The sequence below is a fragment of the Tursiops truncatus genome, chromosome 20 (genome assembly GCF_011762595.2).
Source record: "Tursiops truncatus isolate mTurTru1 chromosome 20, mTurTru1.mat.Y, whole genome shotgun sequence".
Classification (NCBI taxonomy): domain Eukaryota; kingdom Metazoa; phylum Chordata; class Mammalia; order Artiodactyla; family Delphinidae; genus Tursiops; species Tursiops truncatus.
The window spans coordinates 11,072,270-11,089,621 of record NC_047053.1 but is presented as its reverse complement, the minus strand read 5'-3'; the positions used below and the strand labels follow the sequence as shown (position 1 = coordinate 11,089,621).

The 17,352-nt window shown below is 53.3% G+C and overlaps 1 protein-coding gene across 2 annotated transcripts in view; it reads left to right on the top strand.

Moving 5' to 3' along the window:
* The window catches only part of SPNS3 (SPNS lysolipid transporter 3, sphingosine-1-phosphate (putative)), an 81,577-nt gene that overhangs the window by 10,625 nt on the left and 53,600 nt on the right, over positions 1 to 17,352 (top strand). The window contains exons 2-8 of one of the 2 annotated variants that reach the window (XM_073797995.1): positions 1,261 to 1,326; positions 6,007 to 6,143; positions 6,688 to 6,839; positions 7,545 to 7,611; positions 8,310 to 8,458; positions 9,249 to 9,401; positions 14,505 to 14,694. In XM_073797995.1, the coding sequence (XP_073654096.1) occupies positions 1,261 to 1,326; positions 6,007 to 6,143; positions 6,688 to 6,839; positions 7,545 to 7,611; positions 8,310 to 8,458; positions 9,249 to 9,401; positions 14,505 to 14,694 (914 nt within the window). Of the gene's footprint in view, positions 1 to 62; positions 1,327 to 6,006; positions 6,144 to 6,687; positions 6,840 to 7,544; positions 7,612 to 8,309; positions 8,459 to 9,248; positions 9,402 to 14,504; positions 14,695 to 17,352 lie in introns of those variants that run through there. The other variant, XM_073797994.1, reaches the window with a different exon arrangement.

The window sequence follows — 17,352 nt, the reverse complement described above, 5'->3', positions numbered from 1 at the left end:
CGCCATTTTCTTTGTTTACCTGTGTTGTCTCTTGACAATGAATATGTCTAATTCGTGTAAGTAAAAGTATTAAAAGGGAAGGAAAGACATACAATTGGTATCTGGACGTTGTGGCAACTGGGTACAAAGTGAATATCAGAACAAAACCCTCTCACTTTGCTTCTCTGCTTCTTGCATCTTTTTCACCCACTGGCTGGTCTCACAGGTGTGGATGTGGGGCTTTCTTCTCCATCGTGGGGGTGTTTCTGCAGGGCTCCATTTGTGACTCTGGGTGGGAGGGTAGACCCAGCTCCCCTAATTCCAGCTGTACAGCCGTAGGTGGCTGGAGCCTCTGTTTCTCCATCTGTATAATGGGGACAGTGATACTGAGGGCCCTCAGCCATCTCATAATTCAATCAAAGTGATGACAGGGCCAGAGCCTCACAGCTCAGATGAGCAGGTGCCTGGGACCGTGACTAACTCTGGAGTACCACCAAGGGGCTGAGGGGATTTCGGCCTAGCAATCTCTCGGAGGGGCTTCAGAGCAAGAGCCTGCCACCCTCAGGGGCCGAGTTCGGACCTAAGTGGGACCCTCTGAAGCTCTCATGGGCATTCCATGTTTGTGTGTCCATGCCCCTGGAAGAACATGCTTGTGTGTGCATGTGTGCAGGCCAGGGCACATATGCCTTTGCATGTACATGCTCATGCAGGTGTATGTATGTCTATGAATGTCTGGAGTTTGTATACAAGCAGGGCTGCACAATCCCAGGGACATTCATTTACACTGTAGTCTAAGTGAATGGCTGCCGTCACTATGACTGTGACGTGAATGGCAGCCCTGCACACATGCAAATGCATGCATGCCTGTGCGTGTGTCTTTACGTGTACATCTCAGTGTACGTATGTCCGGGTGTACGAGACTGGGCGTACACGCCTGTGAGTGCAGGCTCCTGTATGTGTATGTCTCGGTGCCTCGGGTGTGCCTGTTTGTATGCAGCTGTGTGGATCTGCATGTCTGTGTGCCTGCATGACTAAGTGTCATGCTTGTGCATGAATGTGTGTGTATATCTGTGCCTTTGGGATGTGCTGGCTCCTGTATGTGTGTGTGTGTGTATGTGTTTGTGTGCATGTGTGGGAGAGAGGGGAAGAGAACAGTGGGCCCGGGTGCCACACCAGTGCTGTGCTGGTCGGCTGCAGGCCTGTCCCAAATGCAGGGGCAGCTGCCCTTAGAGGCCTGGCAGGCAACTTCCCATTTCCTGAGCACTGTCCTTCCGCCCACAGGAGTTCTGCTGGACGTACAGAAGTTTTATCAGATCAGTGACAGCAATGCTGGTTTGCTTCAGACAGGTAAGGAGGGAATCCCCAGCCTGGGGCCCTGGGCTCATGCTGGGTGGGGGTCTTTCAGCAGGTCCTGCTCTGTGTCCATCTCCAGCTGCTGGGAAATGGGTGCCAGGCTGAGCCTCACTGAGTCCCTTGGCACAGAGGATGGGTGGTATTTGGGTGGGAGGGACAGTCTGGGTCGGAGAAGGAGGCAGCACAGGCTGGGATCTGGTTGGTGCCTGAACAGCCTCTTAGGGTTTGAGGGTAGGAGCTGTGGAAGAAGCAACGGGAGCCGGGGCTGGAAAAGCCTCCCGAGTGGAGTTGCTCCCTCATCCTTCACATCTGTTAAGCTCAGCTTTGTAGCCGGGGTTGAGAGTTTCTGACGTGTGCTTTCCTCTCACGGACCTGATCGCTAGGACACAGACAGACAGACAGTGGACTTCCCTGGCAGTCCAGTGGTTAAGACTCTGGGCTTCCACTGCAGGGGGCATGGGTTCGATCCCTGGTTGGGGAACTAAGATCCCACATGCCTCGAGGAGCAGCCAAAAAAAATAAAATAAAGGTAGACAGAGACACGTACCCCGCCCATGGGCTCAGGTGGGGTCTGGGCCCACTGGGGCCTACATTCCAGCAGTGGGGAGCAGCCACACCTCCCATTCCAAGGTTGGGGTTGCAAGGCATTAACTTTTCCCCAATGTCTGGATGGCGACACACACATGCACACGCACATGTATGCACACACTGTCACAACACAGGATACACGTGTGTGTTCTTTACAGTTTTGAGAGAATTCATGTACAGATCGAGCCCATATATTTCTTTCCTAAAATAGATCTGCCTGAGAACAAGCATCTGGCTCTTTTTTTCCCACCTCCCCTTTAATACTCACCTGTCCACCATTTAAAACATATATTTATTTATTTATTTGGCTGTGCCAGGTCTTAGTTGTGGCATGTGGGATCTAGTTCCCTGACCAGGGATCGAACCCGGGCTCCCTGCATTGGGAGCGTGGAGTCTTAACTGCTGGACCACCAAGGAAGTTCCTGTCCACCATTTTTGGCAGGAAAATACACCTATCCCCATTCTGAGTTTTACTAGGTATAGAAACCTCCAGGGTACTAGACAAAGGGACCCCTCATGGCTGTTTGGCTTCTGTTGATGAGGCCCTGGAACGGGTCAGAGAGAGCATCGGTAGAAACCAATTGGGGATGTTTCCTCCAGGCTACAAACCCGGGGATGGCAAGGCGCCAAGCCTTATCTAGCTGTCCCGCTCGTGTGTGACAGTCTACTATTTATCTGCGATTGAGAATTCAGAAGTGAGATGGTTGTCTTAGGGATGGGTATCAACACATGTATTTCAACTAAAAAAATGAAGCCAACATTTTAATATCTTTTCTTTTTTTTTTTTTTTTGCGGTACGCGGGGCTCTCACTGTTGTGGCCTCTCCCGTTGCGGAGCACAGGCTCCGGACGCGCAGGCTCAGCAGCCATGGCCCGTGTCCCCTGCATCGGCAGGCAGACTCTCAACCACTGCGCCACCAGGGAAGCTCTTAATCTCTTTCTTACAGACAACCAGTCTGATCTGTCCTACTGATTGGGCAAATGAGGACTGGCTTTGCCCATAAGCCTTTATGGTAGACATTTCCCGTAAACTGAATGAGCTTAATCTGCAGCCTAAGGATTTGGATGAAAATATAGTTTAAAACATACAATCATGCTGGAAATCACATCCTTCTCAACTATTTAAACTTACGATAAAAATGCCTCAGCTGAAAACATGCAAAAGAGTACACAGTTCTGTAAACCGAGGCACCGAGCAAAAGAGGTAGATCACTGGTTAGACCACCGTATTTTCCAATTGCTCCTGTCTTGGGGCTGAGGCCGGCAGCTGGTGCTTACCTTCCAGTCATATTGTAGCCAAAGGGAGACTGTGTCTCGGTTCAATACCCACAACCTTCTAGATTAAACAGATAATGGAATCTGAGTCAGTATTTCCCTTCCCTGGTTCTTACCATGGTGAACAGGATTATGACCACAAGGCCCCTGATAAGTGAGTTGTGGGGAGGGAGAAGTTTGTGTGTATGAGAGAGAGCGGGGGGAAGCCTGTGAACGTGGGGACGTGCTTGTGGGTGTGTAGTGGGGAATGTGCGTGTGCGTGTGAGTGTGTGTGTTTGAGGTTGGATGAAGGGAAGGGGTTTCTCTGCAGAAGCAGCCCAAAGAGGTGTGTGGAAAGGGCAGTGGGCTTGGAGGCCTGACGACCAGGCTTGTCCCCAGTGACCTCAGGTGAGTCTTTTCACCTTTCTGGGTCACCGTGCAATGGCCCTAAGACCCACCCTGCTGTCTGCAGGGTGGTAGACTGGAGGAAACCGATGACTCAGAGGGCACGGTGTAGCTCTAAGAGTGGGGTGGAAGGTGGGGGGAAGCAGTGGTCAGACACCCCTCGCCCCACCGCTATGGGACAGAGAAGCTGCTGGAGTTAGTTAACTGATTTACAATATTTAAAACGAACACTGATGTGGACCTCACCGTGTGCCAGGTGCTAGTCTAAGGGCTTAATAACATTAACTCATTTAATCTCACAACAATCCCACGAGGCAGGGATTATTATTATGCCCATTGTACGGATGATGAACCTGAGGCACAGAGAGGCTATGGGGCTTGCTGAAGGTCACACAGCTGGTAAGTGACAGAGCTGGGATTCAAATCCAGGTAGCTGCTTACAGAGTCCTTCTCTGAACCCTGTGCTCCTTAATTACTCCCACCTTGTCACAGAAATGATTTTAATCTGGAGAGCGAAGGCGTGCCTGCCTTCCACTTGGGGGCAGGCGTCTCCAACCCAGGAGATCTGCAGGTTTAAGGTGTTTATATCCTGTAAAGGATTCCCTACCCCAAATCTCATAAAAGTATGAGATTTGGGGAAATATTTTATAAGCTTTAGGTAAAGAAGATGTGCATTAACAAGACACAAAATGACTCCCCCCCCAGGAAGATTGATAAATTTGACTACATCAAAGCTAAATCCTTCTGTATGATGGTGATTGAAACTATAAGTGCAATTAGCAAGAATAATAGATGACATTTGTTGGGCATTTACATAAAGCCCGTCACGGCCTTTTATATGCTTTATTTTATTTAATCTTCCCCATAACCTTATGGGGGAAGTACTATTACTATCGTACTCTGTAGTTGATAAAGGGAAAACAGGAGAGTTAAGGATTTTGTCCAAAGTCACACAACTAGGAAGTGGTGGAGTCAGGATGTGAGCCCAGGTATTCAGTCGCAGAATTTGCATTTTAAATCCTTAATACAAATATAAAGGACTGGGAGAAATTTATCCACAAAGAGCGCGATAGAAAAATAGGCAGAGGATGTGAACACAGAGCCTGCTACTCAGCCTCACTTGGAAAAAGAACAATGCAGGTTAAAACGTCAGCGAGACGCCATTTGTGTTTCAACCATTAAATGAACAAAAATAAATCGATTGATCCTAGCAAGTGTCAGCAAGCAATATACATACTTCTATTCAAGTGTAAATTGATACAGCCTTTTTGGAGGCCTATTTTGGCAGTAGTTATTATATATTTAAATGCCGTTCACACCAAAGACCTTTCTCAGCGGAGGATTAGGTCAAACCATATTAAACTGCCGTTTTTGTAGGTCAAAACTGGCTTAATTTCCGCAATTGCCTACGGCTCAACCCAGTAATAGAGCGGGTCGGGGCAAAGTGGGAGGGGCTGGAACCTGAGCTGGGACGAATCTGGACATTCATTGGGCTCAGGAAATGTCAATCATCTGTGCTCCTGAATGAAGACGCAGACGCTGGGCGGGGCCCCCCAAAGCCTAAGGCCCTTGGGTGGTGGGACGGGGTGGAGGAGGGTCGGACCTTGCCCAGGTCACCTGGCGGCTCTCGGAGGCAGCGGAGGAGGGTGGAGGAGATTTTATTTGAGGAACAGAAGCAGTGAAGGTAGTTATCCACGTGGTATAGTCACGCAAAAACGTGGCAGTTTCTTTGTCCTCGCAGAATAGCAAACGCATTCACTAATCCAGTCACCAATTCATCAGCGTTTAGTACTTTAAAAAACTGTATAAATACAACTGCAGCGTCAGGGGAATGTTTTACCTACTTAGGAAGACCAAATCTTTTCCAGCCTCCAGGGGCCGCTGGTTTATAATCACTGTGCTCATTCTAAACCGTGCTCATCAGCTCGGAGCAGGCACCTGGCCCGCACCCCGCCCCCTCTTGCCTTCCACGCCCTGCCTCCAGCAGGGGCTTGAGAGCGAAGTCCCTGTGAGTTCTCCGAGAGACAGGGCCCTGGCAGCTCCACGCCGGGCTCTGTGTTCACTTCTGTCTCACGTTTACACGGCCTGGGAGGGGGATGTTGACTTCTCCACTGCTGGGCTGGTGCTCAGAGAGGTGGAGTTAGTAACCCAAGGCTGCACAGTGAGCAAGCAGCAGAACTGAGATTTGAGTCGGGGCCCTGCCCCCACCCTTTCCTTCCAGTCCCCCTGACTCTGGGCAGTGGTGGGGATTGGATTGGGGGATTCACCTTATCTTTTCCTCCTCCCAGCCTCCACCCACTGCCAAGCTTGTGGTGTCTGAGCTGGTTCCCTTTTCTGGGCCTGCTGGACCCATCTGCCCCCCGCCCCCACCCCCCCTCCGCCTTTGTCGAGCCGGGGATGCATGCTGCCCCCTGCGTGTCTCCTTCAGTCTTCATCGGCTGCCTGCTGCTGTCTGCACCCGTGTTCGGCTACCTGGGCGACCGACACAGCCGCAAGGTGACGCTGAGCTTAGGTATCCTGCTCTGGTCAGGAGCAGGCCTCTGCAGCTCCTTCATCCCCCCTCGGGTAGGTACCTTCACCCCTTCCCAGGCCCCCGGGGGACCCTCCCCCACCTTCTTCCTCCCTGATCCAGCCCCAGCAGAGCTGCTTCTGCTCCATTGCAGGCTCCAGGCTGGCTGGGGGATTGTCTTCTAAGCGCTGAGAGAGGGGCCTTCTGAACAGGCTGTTGGACTTTCTTAACAGGGGCCTTCCTCTCTGGCATCTCCCGCTGCTGCCCATGGCTTCACTTCCGCTCGACTGTGCTGGGGCTGGGGGTGAGGGTAACTGCTACTGTCTGCGGGAACTGGCCTGGTTAGCACAGATGATGCCCAGGAAGAGGGCTACTCAGGGCAGGGGGTTGGGGGTGGCTGTGGACACCAGCAGGGGGCACCCGTGTGGTTTGGGGAGCCTGGACTGGGAGGATAATGAGGTGTCTGGAGCCCTGATCTCCCTCTCCTCCCCTGGGGCACGTGTCACCAGATGCCCTCGGGTCCCTCTGACAAATCCTCAGGTCCCCTTGCCCCGAGGGTGATTTCTGGAACTCACTGCAGTCTTGTGCCTGTTTGCCCAGTACTCCTGGCTCTTCTTCCTGTCCCGGGGGGTGGTGGGCACTGGCACTGCCAGCTACTCCACCACTGCGCCCACTGTCCTGGGAGACCTCTTCGTGAGGGACCAGCGAACCCGAGTGCTGGCCATCTTCTACATCTTTATCCCTGTTGGAAGGTTGGTATTACCCTGGATCCACTTCCCTGGGTGGTAAACTGAGGCCTAAAGGAGTCAGAACAGGAGCCGGGCTGGGTGGAGGAGACATCAGAGCAGAAAGGCTTGGAATCCCAACTCTACCCTTTCCTCACTGTGTCACTTTACCTCTCTGAACCTCAGTTTCCTCATCTGTAAATGGGGCCAATAACACGAACTGACAGGCTATGGTGGGAGTTAGAGATACATAATGAGGATGCTCCCTACATGCTAGTACACTCCAGGAAGGGGTGAGAAATAGCGGTGCAGCAGTGTGGGCTGCACAGGGAGGGGCCAGCCCTGGGAGGGGAGGCAGACAAATGTCTTAGGGTTGGGCCATGCACTCCATAGTGGGGTAGGACAGAGTGGGTTTTGCAGTCAGGCCCCTGAGCTCTGACTCAGGTTTCCTGAAATCTCCTGATTTGGGCAGGGCTGAGACTTGGGGAGGTGGGGTGGGTGGTCCCCAGATAGAGAGACAGTGGATGTTTGGGATGGGCCTGGAGCCAGAGGTCACCTGTGACTTGACCAAGGGCAGTAGACATCTGGGCCTCACGTGGCTCACTTTTCCCAGTGAAAAAGGCAATGAGCTGCAGAGAGCCGGCTCCCTGGGGTCGGGGCACCCCGGCTCAGGCTGGCCTTGGGGCCTCAGGGCTGCCTCCCTTCCCTCACTGCCCATTTCCCCTGTCGCAGTGGTCTGGGCTACGTGCTGGGGTCGGCTGTGACGGAGCTGACCGGGAACTGGCGTTGGGCCCTCCGAGTGAGTCCAGCTTCCTTTTCTTCCCTCCGCTTTCCCCCTGGGCCGGCAGGGACTTTCCAGCCTCCAGTGGCCTTTGCCCCTTGGCACAGTATCTGGCGCCATGGGGGGTGTTCAGACATCAGCAGCTCAGACATTTGGGGCGTCCTGTGGACCACGGCCTCTGGAAGTCGTGCCCCTGGTTCAGATCCCAGCTGCTCAGTTTGCTAGCTTGCAAGTCACCTCCCTCTTCGGGGCCTCACTTTGCCTGTCTGTAGAGTGGGGGAGTAAAGTCTACCTTATGGAATTTTGAGGATTAATGAGATAAGGGATAGGAAGACACTAGGGCAGGGCTGGTGTGGCAGATGGAGGTGTGGGCCTGGAAAAGGGACAGTTATTGGGGCAGCAAGTACTCAACAGTCAGGGTCAGTGTAGTCAAGCCTCCAGGTCTCAACCATGTCAGGCTCACAGGTCCCAATAGAGTGGTGTCTGTATAGGACAGACAGGTGTTAAGTCAAACCCCAAGGGGACCCTGCTCCCCAGAGAGGCTGTCCTCTCAGGGGTGAGGGGGTGAGAAACAGTGGTTTGTCAAGCTCTGTGTATAACCAGCTCCCAGGAAGTGAGTCCCTCCCCAGCCCGGACCGCAGAGTTCAGTCACTGCCAGGATCTCCTGGGTCGCAGTAGTGTGTGGCCCTGAGCTTCCTGGGCCCTCCTGTCCCCAGATCATGCCCTGCCTGGAAGCCGTGGCCTTGATCCTGCTTATCGTCCTGGTTCCAGACCCACCCCGGGGAGCTGCTGAGAAGCAGGGGGTGGTGACCGTTGGGGGCCCAAGGAGCACCTGGTGTGAGGACGTCAGATACCTGGGGAGAAAGTGAGTGTCCCTGCCCCTCCCTGCATGTCACCGAAAACCCCTCTGTCTGCCCCGGCATCTCTGACTTCCTTCCCTCCACCTCCAGAGAACCCTCCCCTCTTCCTTCTCTGAGCTCCCACTCACCAACGGAGATGCCCCTCCCCAACTCGGAGGCCCCCTCCCCCTAGCCATGTGACGGAATACGGGCTGGGAGAGAGGGAGGAAGACACTGTGGGCTCCAGCCTTGGCTCTGCCCTGCCTTATCCCAGAGTGACCTGAGACTTGGAGCCTCACTTCCCTCATTTATTCAGTGGACATAGTTCTCCAGCTTTGCCGGCTTCTCAGGGTTACTGGGAAGATGCCCGAGTGAATCACTCACCTCTCTGAGCCTCACGGGAGAGCATCCCTCCTCTGTTCCAGGCATGGTCGGGGAGGCAGATAGGAGTCACCCACATGGCCGGGTCTCATGATTTACCAAAATATGGGGCACGGGCAGGACCCCACTCTCTTTGTTACAGACCCACGAGCCGAGTGGAGGGCACTCAGAGGAGGGTGGGGCAGCACAGACAGCTTGCTGGAGAATGTGATGTTGGATTTGGGTCCGTCAGTCTGGGGAGACTTGGTCAGGCAGAGAGGAGGGAGGAAGGAACAGCTGGAGGGAAGGTGCGGAGGTGGGAGGGGCAGGCTGCTTAGGGAGTGTCGGGAAGGACCTGGAGCCACCTGAGTGCCCAGGAGAGGGGGAGTGGGGCAGTAGGAGGCTCCTGCAGCCCCAGCCCTCTCCCGGGTCGAGCCACATCATCTTCTCTTACAGCTGGAGTTTTGTGGGGTCGACCCTTGGAGTTACAGCCATGGCCTTTGTGACTGGAGCTCTGGGCTTCTGGGCCCCCAAGTTTCTGTTCGAGGCCCGTGTGGTGCACGGGCTGCAGCTTCCCTGCTTTCGGGAGCCGTGCAACAGCCAGGACAGGTGAGGAGGGGCGCCTGGGTGCCCGGCTCAGGGGGGCTCTTGATGGGGAAGTTTTCAGGAGGTTCTGAGCCCCCAGGTTCAGCCTCTGTGGGCTCATGGAGCTCTGGGCAGACACCGGGACTAGCTTGGGCAGGGCCCCTGGTTTTAGCTTGGGCAGAGCCCCTGCTGCTCTGAGCGGCCACAGGCGGCTCCCTCGTTCTCTCTGGGCCCCAGTCCCTGTCTTCCTGCTCTTGGGCTGCTATGGGGGTCCAGAAAGCACTTGCGGGTGGGTGAGGCTTCCGTGGGGCCTGTCCTTCGGAGGGACCCGTAGTGTGAGGTCGTCCCATTCTACAGATGGCAAACTGAGGCACTGGGATGCTTCATTACTTCTCTGGCTTAGGGATTTCACACATGCATTTGTATGTTCTCTGCCTCATTTGAGGCGCTGGCAGTCCTGGGAAAGCTGCTCTTCTCACCCTGCTGTTCTCCTGTCCCCCCAGCTGACCCTGTTCTCCAGGGGCTCCATGACCTCCTGATGGAGCGGGCATGTCTAATCCTCTCCTATTTGCTTCCTCCTTCTCCCTGCTGATGCTTTCCAGTCTCCTTGAGGACCCCTTCTCCTCCCTGATCCTGCCCCGATGGGTTTCTCAGAGTTCCTCAGGGCTCCGTGTTCTCCCCTGAGGCCTCAGTGACACTAGTGCTCTGCTGGCAGCATTGACATCCCTTCTCCCCAGCCTCCTCTCTTGCCTCTGCCTCCCTCCCTGATGCCCAGGGAGAGCTTCGTGTCATTTCCGGAATGTCCCCTGCTCCGTCACTTGTCTCTGCCTTTGCCCAAGCTGTGCCCTTTGCCCATAGCTACCTTCCCTTTTCTCATCATTACTTCTTATAAGCTTTAACTTTAGTTCAGGCCCTATTCTAAGCCCTTTACATGAAAAACCCTCTGAGGTTTTATAATAATAAACCCTAGTATTCGTGTATTACAAATGAGGAGGCGGAAGATCAGAGAGGTTAAACAAATTGTCCGAGGTCACACAACTCGAGTAGCAGAGCCAGGATTCAAACCCATCTGACTCCAAAGCTTCTGCTCTGAAGCTCCATGTACTGTTGCCTCTGGAGACTGCTTGGTACTGTTAATTGACTTGAACATCTCCCCACCAGCTGGCATACAGTGGGTGCTCAGGCAGCATCCAGTAAGTGAATGAATGAATGAATGCATCAAACGATACTGTGATTTTTTTTTTTTGGCCACACCAAGCAGCATGCAGGATCTTAGTTCTCTGACCAGGGATTGAACCCATGCCTCCTGCAGTGGAAGCGTGAACTCCTAACCACTGGACCGCCAGGGAAGTCCCAGGATATTGTGATGTTTATCCTGGCTCTACAGCTAGATTCTTGGATCTCCCCAGAGGCAAAGACTGAGTCCTAAAAGTCCCACTGCAGCTTGAAAAAGTGGGGAAAAACCAGGTCTCCATCCCACTTCAGGCATTGACTGGCTGTCTGTTCCTGGGCCAGTGATTTCCCCATTGTCTTCTTCAGCCTCTTCCTCTAACTCAGCTTATTCCCAGAACCTGGCTGAGAAACTGTTTTAGGGTCCTGGGGCTGATGGAACGAATGACCACACACTTGGGTAGCTTCAAACAACAGAAACTTTTCCCATAGTTCTGGAGGCCAGAAGTCCATAATGGTTTCACGGGGCCAAAACCAAGTTGAGCAGGGCCACACTCTCGCTGGCGGCTCTCGGGGAGAATCCTTCCTTGCCTCTTCCAGCTTCTGGTGGCTGCTGGCGGTCCTTGGTTGTGGCCGCATCACTCCAAGCTCAACATCCACGGTCACGTTGCCTTGTCCTCTATGTCTCAGATCTCCCTCTGCTTCCCTCTTATAAGGACATTTGTAATTGCATTTAGGGCCCACCAAAAAGTTGGAGGATAATCTCCCTACCTCAAGAACATTAATGTAATCACATCTACAGAGTCTATTTTGCCATATAAGGGAATATATTGTCACAGGTTCCAGAGATAGATGTCTTGGGTTGCGGGGCATTATTCAACCTAACACAGGGTCCTGGTGTTCGGGTTCTGCACAGACTCTAGCTGTTAATACACCCTCCATAGTTAGGATAAGCCCGCAGGTGAGGGTGGGGCGGGAGCAGGAAGTTGCAGGACACAGGATTCTAGCTCAGCCAGAGGGAGAACTTCCAACATACAGAGCGGGGCCCAGCGGAAGGGGCAGCATTAGGGTAATGAGCTTCCCATCCCTGGGGGCATGTAAGTAGGAGTTGGATAGCTGCTTGCCAGGGCCATTGTACAGAGGATCAGCATAGAACTTGCAGGCTTTAAGGACCCTCTTGGCTCAGAGTCTGATTCTGGGAAGGCTTTGTGGGGGTGGGGACATTTCGTGGTAGGTGTGTCCTCTGGCCACACCTCTGCTCAGGGGCACTGGGGGTCCCCCATCTACAGCGCCTGTTTGAATAAGCAATCCTAAGTCTTAGAAAGGTCTCGAGACCCTGCCAAGGCTGGCTCAGACCGGGACTCAGAGGTAGATAGCATTCATCCGGGATTTGGGGTCACTTGACTGGGCTGAGCCGGAGCCTGGTACAGCTTGCAAGGCTAGGAAGGTTCGGTGAGCACCTTTAAGCTGCCTAAGGACACACATGCTTTGTTTGGAAGCAGAGGGCCAGGAGACCCTGGCTCTGCCAATGTGGGGCTGTGTGGCCTCGGACAGGTCTCTGCCCTCTCTGGGCTTTACACAATCTCCTATAAACCAAGGGGATGGGGCAGGGAAATAAACCCATTAGTCCTCAGCCTGTGGGACGGACATTTCACAGAAGTTATTTAGGGGAGAGGTAGTTTTTTGTGGCACTCAATTCGTCAGTAACCATAGTCTTGCGTCTGCCATGTTCTTACCTCTTGGTGGTAGCCATGGAGGTAATATCAGGCACCTGGCACTTTTGGAAAGGTTTAGATCTGGGAGGGGATCCTGGCCAGGTGGAGAATGGTGGGTGGGGGCAGTGGTGCTCCGAGGCAGGGAAGCCAGAAAGTGTAGGGTGAGTTTAGAGAATTTCCAGTCATTTGTGCAGAGTGAGGGAAGGAGGAAAGAGGGGAGGTTACACAGGTCAGCAGGGGCCAGTCCTGCAGTGCTGGCTGGGAGCCTGCCCTGAGGACAACAGGGAGCCCCTTAGGGGCTGGAAAGGTCCTAGTTACCTTCATTTTTTCAAGAGTTCACGCTAGTCAGTCTCAGCATCCCTTTGGGCTTCTTTAAAAGGAGGCTTGGGGGACTTCCCTGGTGGTCTAGTGGTTAAGAATCTGTCTTCCAATGCAAGGGACGTGGGTTCGATCCCTGGTTGGGAAACTAAGATCCCACATGCCGTGGGCAACTAAGCCCGCATGCCACAACTACTGAGCCACAACTAGAGAGCCCACGTGACGCAGCTAAGACCCGACGCAGCCAAAAATAAAATGAATAAATATTAAAAAAGGAGGCTTGGGCCCATCCTTTGGGCTAGACCAGGAGGATGAAGGTGCATATTCACATCCTGTTGCTTAGTAGCTGGGTAATCTTGGACTCAACCTTTCTTTCTTTCTTTTTTTTTTTTTTTAATATTTTGTTTATTTATTTATTTGGCTGCACTGGGTCTTTGTTGAGACACGTGGGATGTTCGTTGCCACGTGTGGGATCTTTGTTGTGGTGTGCAGGATCTTTAGTTGCAGCATGCGAACTCTTAGTGTGGCATATGGGATCTAGTTCCTTGACCAGGGATCGAACCTGGGACCCCTGCATTGGGAGCATGGAGTCTTAGCCACTGGACCACCAGGGAAGCCCTGGCCTCAACCTTTCTTAACCTCACCTGTTTCAGCTGTCCACCTGGGAATTCTGGGAGAGATCAGTGAGCCATTTGGTTAATATCTCTTGTTCCAGGCTCTATGCTCCCAGCCTAGAGTCAAGAAAGTAAACCGAACCTGGTTTCTGTTCTCCAGGAATTCACAGCCTAGTGAATAACCTTGATGATAGAGACATGGAAGATGCTATGGGAACTGAAGGGGGTGAACAAATCAGCAGAGGGACAAGGGAAAGCATCCTCAAAGAGGGGACCTTTGTGATGGGTCTTGAAGGATGCATAGGAGTTCGGTAGGTAGAGAAACCAGTGAAGGGTGTTCCAGATGGAAGAATAAAAGTATGAAGTGGGGACAGCAACTAGTCTGGGGACTGAGGAGGATGGAATTGGGGTTTGTGGTTGAGGTCACCCAGAGTCAGATCATGAAGGACCATGTATACCACAATGAGCTGGAACCGAATCTGGTGGGTGTTTAAGAGCTGGTGGAGAATTTTAGGCAGGGAGTGGGCAGGGGCGTAGTCAGATCTGTGTTCTAGAAAGCATCCTCTGGGGGACCTGTATGGAGGTTGTCCTAGAAGGACAGGTTTCTACAGGAGGGAGGTGCAAGAGGGACCAAGTGGAGTTGAAATGGGTCTAGGAGTAGGTGGTAAAGGTAGTGAAGTTAAGAGGGGGCTACTTGAGAGGTGTGCAGAAACAGAGAGTCGAAGGATGGACTCAAGGAGGGGAGGGTGTGTGGGACTTCACTGGCAGCCCAGTGGTTAAGACTCCGCGCTTCCACTGCAGGGGGCATGGGTTTGACCCCTGGTTGGGGAACAAAAAAAAAGAGAGAGAGGAAGGGTGTGTACAATGCCGGTGTATCATAGGAGCTCGATAAATACATGCTCACTTACCTGCATTCTATTAGTATTGGGGCCTGGAAGGCGAGAAGGTTGGGGCCAGTGTGGGACTGTAGAGTTAAGATTTCTGAGTGGGGCAGTTTTAGGTGGTGAAACAGTGGAGGAGATTGCTGGCAATGAGGCAGACTGGGCGCTGGGGTGCTGGGGTGCTAGGAAGATCACCCACATGGCCAGTGGCATCCCCAGGTTGAGGCAGGAAAGAGGATGGGAAGGGTAGGGGAGTACGTGGATCCCAGAGCAGGGTCCCAGGGACCCACGAGCATCGGTTAGGAGGGAGGGGAAGGGACCCACAGCCACACTTTCTGTAGGTACCAGATCACGCACTGGGGGGTAGGCGGCCGGACCCCTATCCTGACGCCACCGGCTGACTAATCCCTCTCTGCTCTTTTCCATCAGCCTGATTTTTGGGGTACTGACTGTTGTGACTGGCCTTGTTGGGGTCATCCTGGGAGCAGAGGCTTCGAGGAGATACAAGAAAGTCAACCCAAGGGCTGAGCCCCTCATCTGTGCTGCCAGCTTGTTTGCTGCAGCCCCCTGCCTCTACCTGGCTCTCATCCTGGCCCCGACTACCCTCCTGGCCTCCTATGTAAGTGAAGGCCCCTTTGGAGGTGGGAGTGGGGTGAGGTGGGTAGGGAGCTCCTGTTTCACATAGGCTTACGCTGTGCCGGGTCTTCACGTACATTACGTTTATCCTTCTGGGGAGCTTTGTTATCCCCATTTAACAGATGAGGAAACTGAGGCTTACCAAGAGTAACACAGCTAGGGGCGGAACTGGGGTTTGAGCCTAAGCCTTTCTAAAGTGTGTCCTCTGAGCTCCTGGTTAATACTTTGATGGGAGAACATGAGACCCCTTTATTCCCAGGACATGTGTTGAGTCCAAGAAGAAATAGGGTAATTCTCCCCAGGTTACAGATGACGAAAGTGAGGTTCAGATTGGCCATAGCCAGTGCGGACACTGCTTTAAAGGTGACAGTATTAAGGATACCGTATCTTCCAGATCCATATCCCATCACATCCCTTCATGTGCCTCACACTCCGGTTATACCAGTGACAGGTGCTCACATCTCCCAGCCTTTGCTTGTGTCCATTCCCTCCGCCGGGGGCACCATTCCCCTCTTCTGTGCATCCTAAAGTCGTTCTGCTGTAAGACCCAACTCAAAGGCCACCTCCTCCAAAACCTTCCCAGGCTACTCTATGCTCACATCAGAATTCACTGGGGCTCCGTGCATGTTTAGGTCTCATCAGGCGTCCTGGTGTATCCGTATCCCTACATACACACTTATATGTGTGCTGCTGTATCCCTGGCTCTCCAGAGCCCTGGCCCTGGTTGTCCCACCTGATGGGAAGGAGCCACTGATACTGGGAAGATGGCGCCAGCCTAGCCCCAGCTAGACTGGTTCAAGCTTCCTACCCCTCCACTCCCACTCCCTGGTCCTAAGGCCCTGGGGACCCACCACTGTGGACATGGAGGCCCCTGCATGTGTGGGTGGGGTTCACAGAGCAGGCTGGACTCAGAAAGCAAATCAATAACAGCTTTATTGTTCCCTGACCAATTTGAGTGGGTCTCTCCCCCATGACCAGACCCCATAGCTTTTCTTTCTTTTTAAATTTTTTACATTTAATTTTATTTATTTATCTCTGGCTGCATTGGGTCTTGGTTGCTGCACGCGGGCTTTCTCTAGTTGCAGCGAGCGGGGGCTACTCTTCGTTGCAGTGGGCGGGTTTCTCATTGCGGTGGCTTCTCTTGTTGCTGAGCTTCAGTAGTTGTGGCACGCGGGCTCAACAGTTGTGGCTCACGGGCCCTAGAGCGCAGGCTCAGTAGTTGTGGTGCACAGGCTTAGTTGCTCCGTGGCATGTGGGATCTTCCTGGAACAGGGATTGAACCCGTGTCCCCTGCATTGGAAGGCGGATTCTTAACCACTGCGCCACCAGGGAAGCCCCCACCATAGCTTTTCCAGTTATACTCATGAAGCCCAGTCTCATTTAAATCAAAACTTTTGTTCTACTTCCAAATAAAGCTTCTATCCAGGTCCAGAAAATTGCACTGGGGAGAGGGGGAACTCTACTCGGTTGGATTCTCCTTGCTCCATCTCTGTCCTTGGTCCCCAAGACCACGGCTCCCCCGGGATCCTGACCGCTCCAGGGTTGGGCAGGCCAGCAAAGATGACCGGAAATGGGCCAGGTGTTATTGGTGTCTGGCGTTGTTTTGCTGACTGTCAGTGCCCTCCTTGTGGTAGATGCCCAGATGTTGGCTGACTCCTCTCTTGGGAGCACTTTTGTGGGTTCTGGGGGCCTCGGGCCCCAGCATTTGCATTGTCCAATTCCCTGGTGCAGGAGACATCGTCACCTGTGTACTGTCGCAGCTTCCCTCCGCTCCTTTCCAGGGTTGCCCTTCCAGCTCTTCCTCCTGGGCCCTGTCGCCCCAGGCAGGCACCCCATGGGGCTCTCCTCTTGTGACCCTCAAGCCTGTCTCCTCTCCATGGTTTCTGTTTGACCCCTGGATGTGCTCAGGATATAGCTGCCCCTACTGCTGCCCTTGTACATCCTCCTGTTCCCAGGTGACATGTGTTGGGGTGTCCTGAGGATGCTCTTTGTAGATGCATCCCAGGTGGCCCTGGTGAAGGAAAGTGCATTTTTTGGGCATCCAGCCAGGGAGAAAGCCCAGTGTCCTTCCTGACAGGCACTGCGCTTTCTGTGGGTGGGCCACCCGAAGCCCCTCGCTCAGCTTTCTCACTCTTCAAATAAATCCTCCCCAGCCTGGGTCTCCAGCCTTCTTCTGTATAAGCTGGGGGGCCACATGGGATGGTCCCCTTTCTCTCTCTGAGTCCTGAGGTGTGTCTTGTGCCTCTTTTAAGGTGTGGGTGCTTCTCACCAGTGTCGTCAGCCTTGGTTGGGTTTCCGCTGAAGTTCCTGGGGAATAGACAAGTCCTGTTAACATTCCCTTCTGCACGTGCTCTTATTTAGTCCTTACAGTGCCCTCCTCGGAAAGGGTTTTTCTCATCCCCACTTGACAGATGGGAAAACTGAGGCCCAGAGACAGCAACAAAAAGAGTAGGTCAGATAAACCTCTAACGCAGCTCTGCAGACTCCAAAGTCTCTGTCCTTCATGCCGCACTGACCCTTGTCGCCCCCATGGGAAAGAAACAGAGGCTGGCGTACACCAGGCACTAATAAATACCTTAATGCTTATTGTCTGAGGGAGTGACTGGGACCGTCATCTCCAGCTGGTGGGGACTGAATGGGC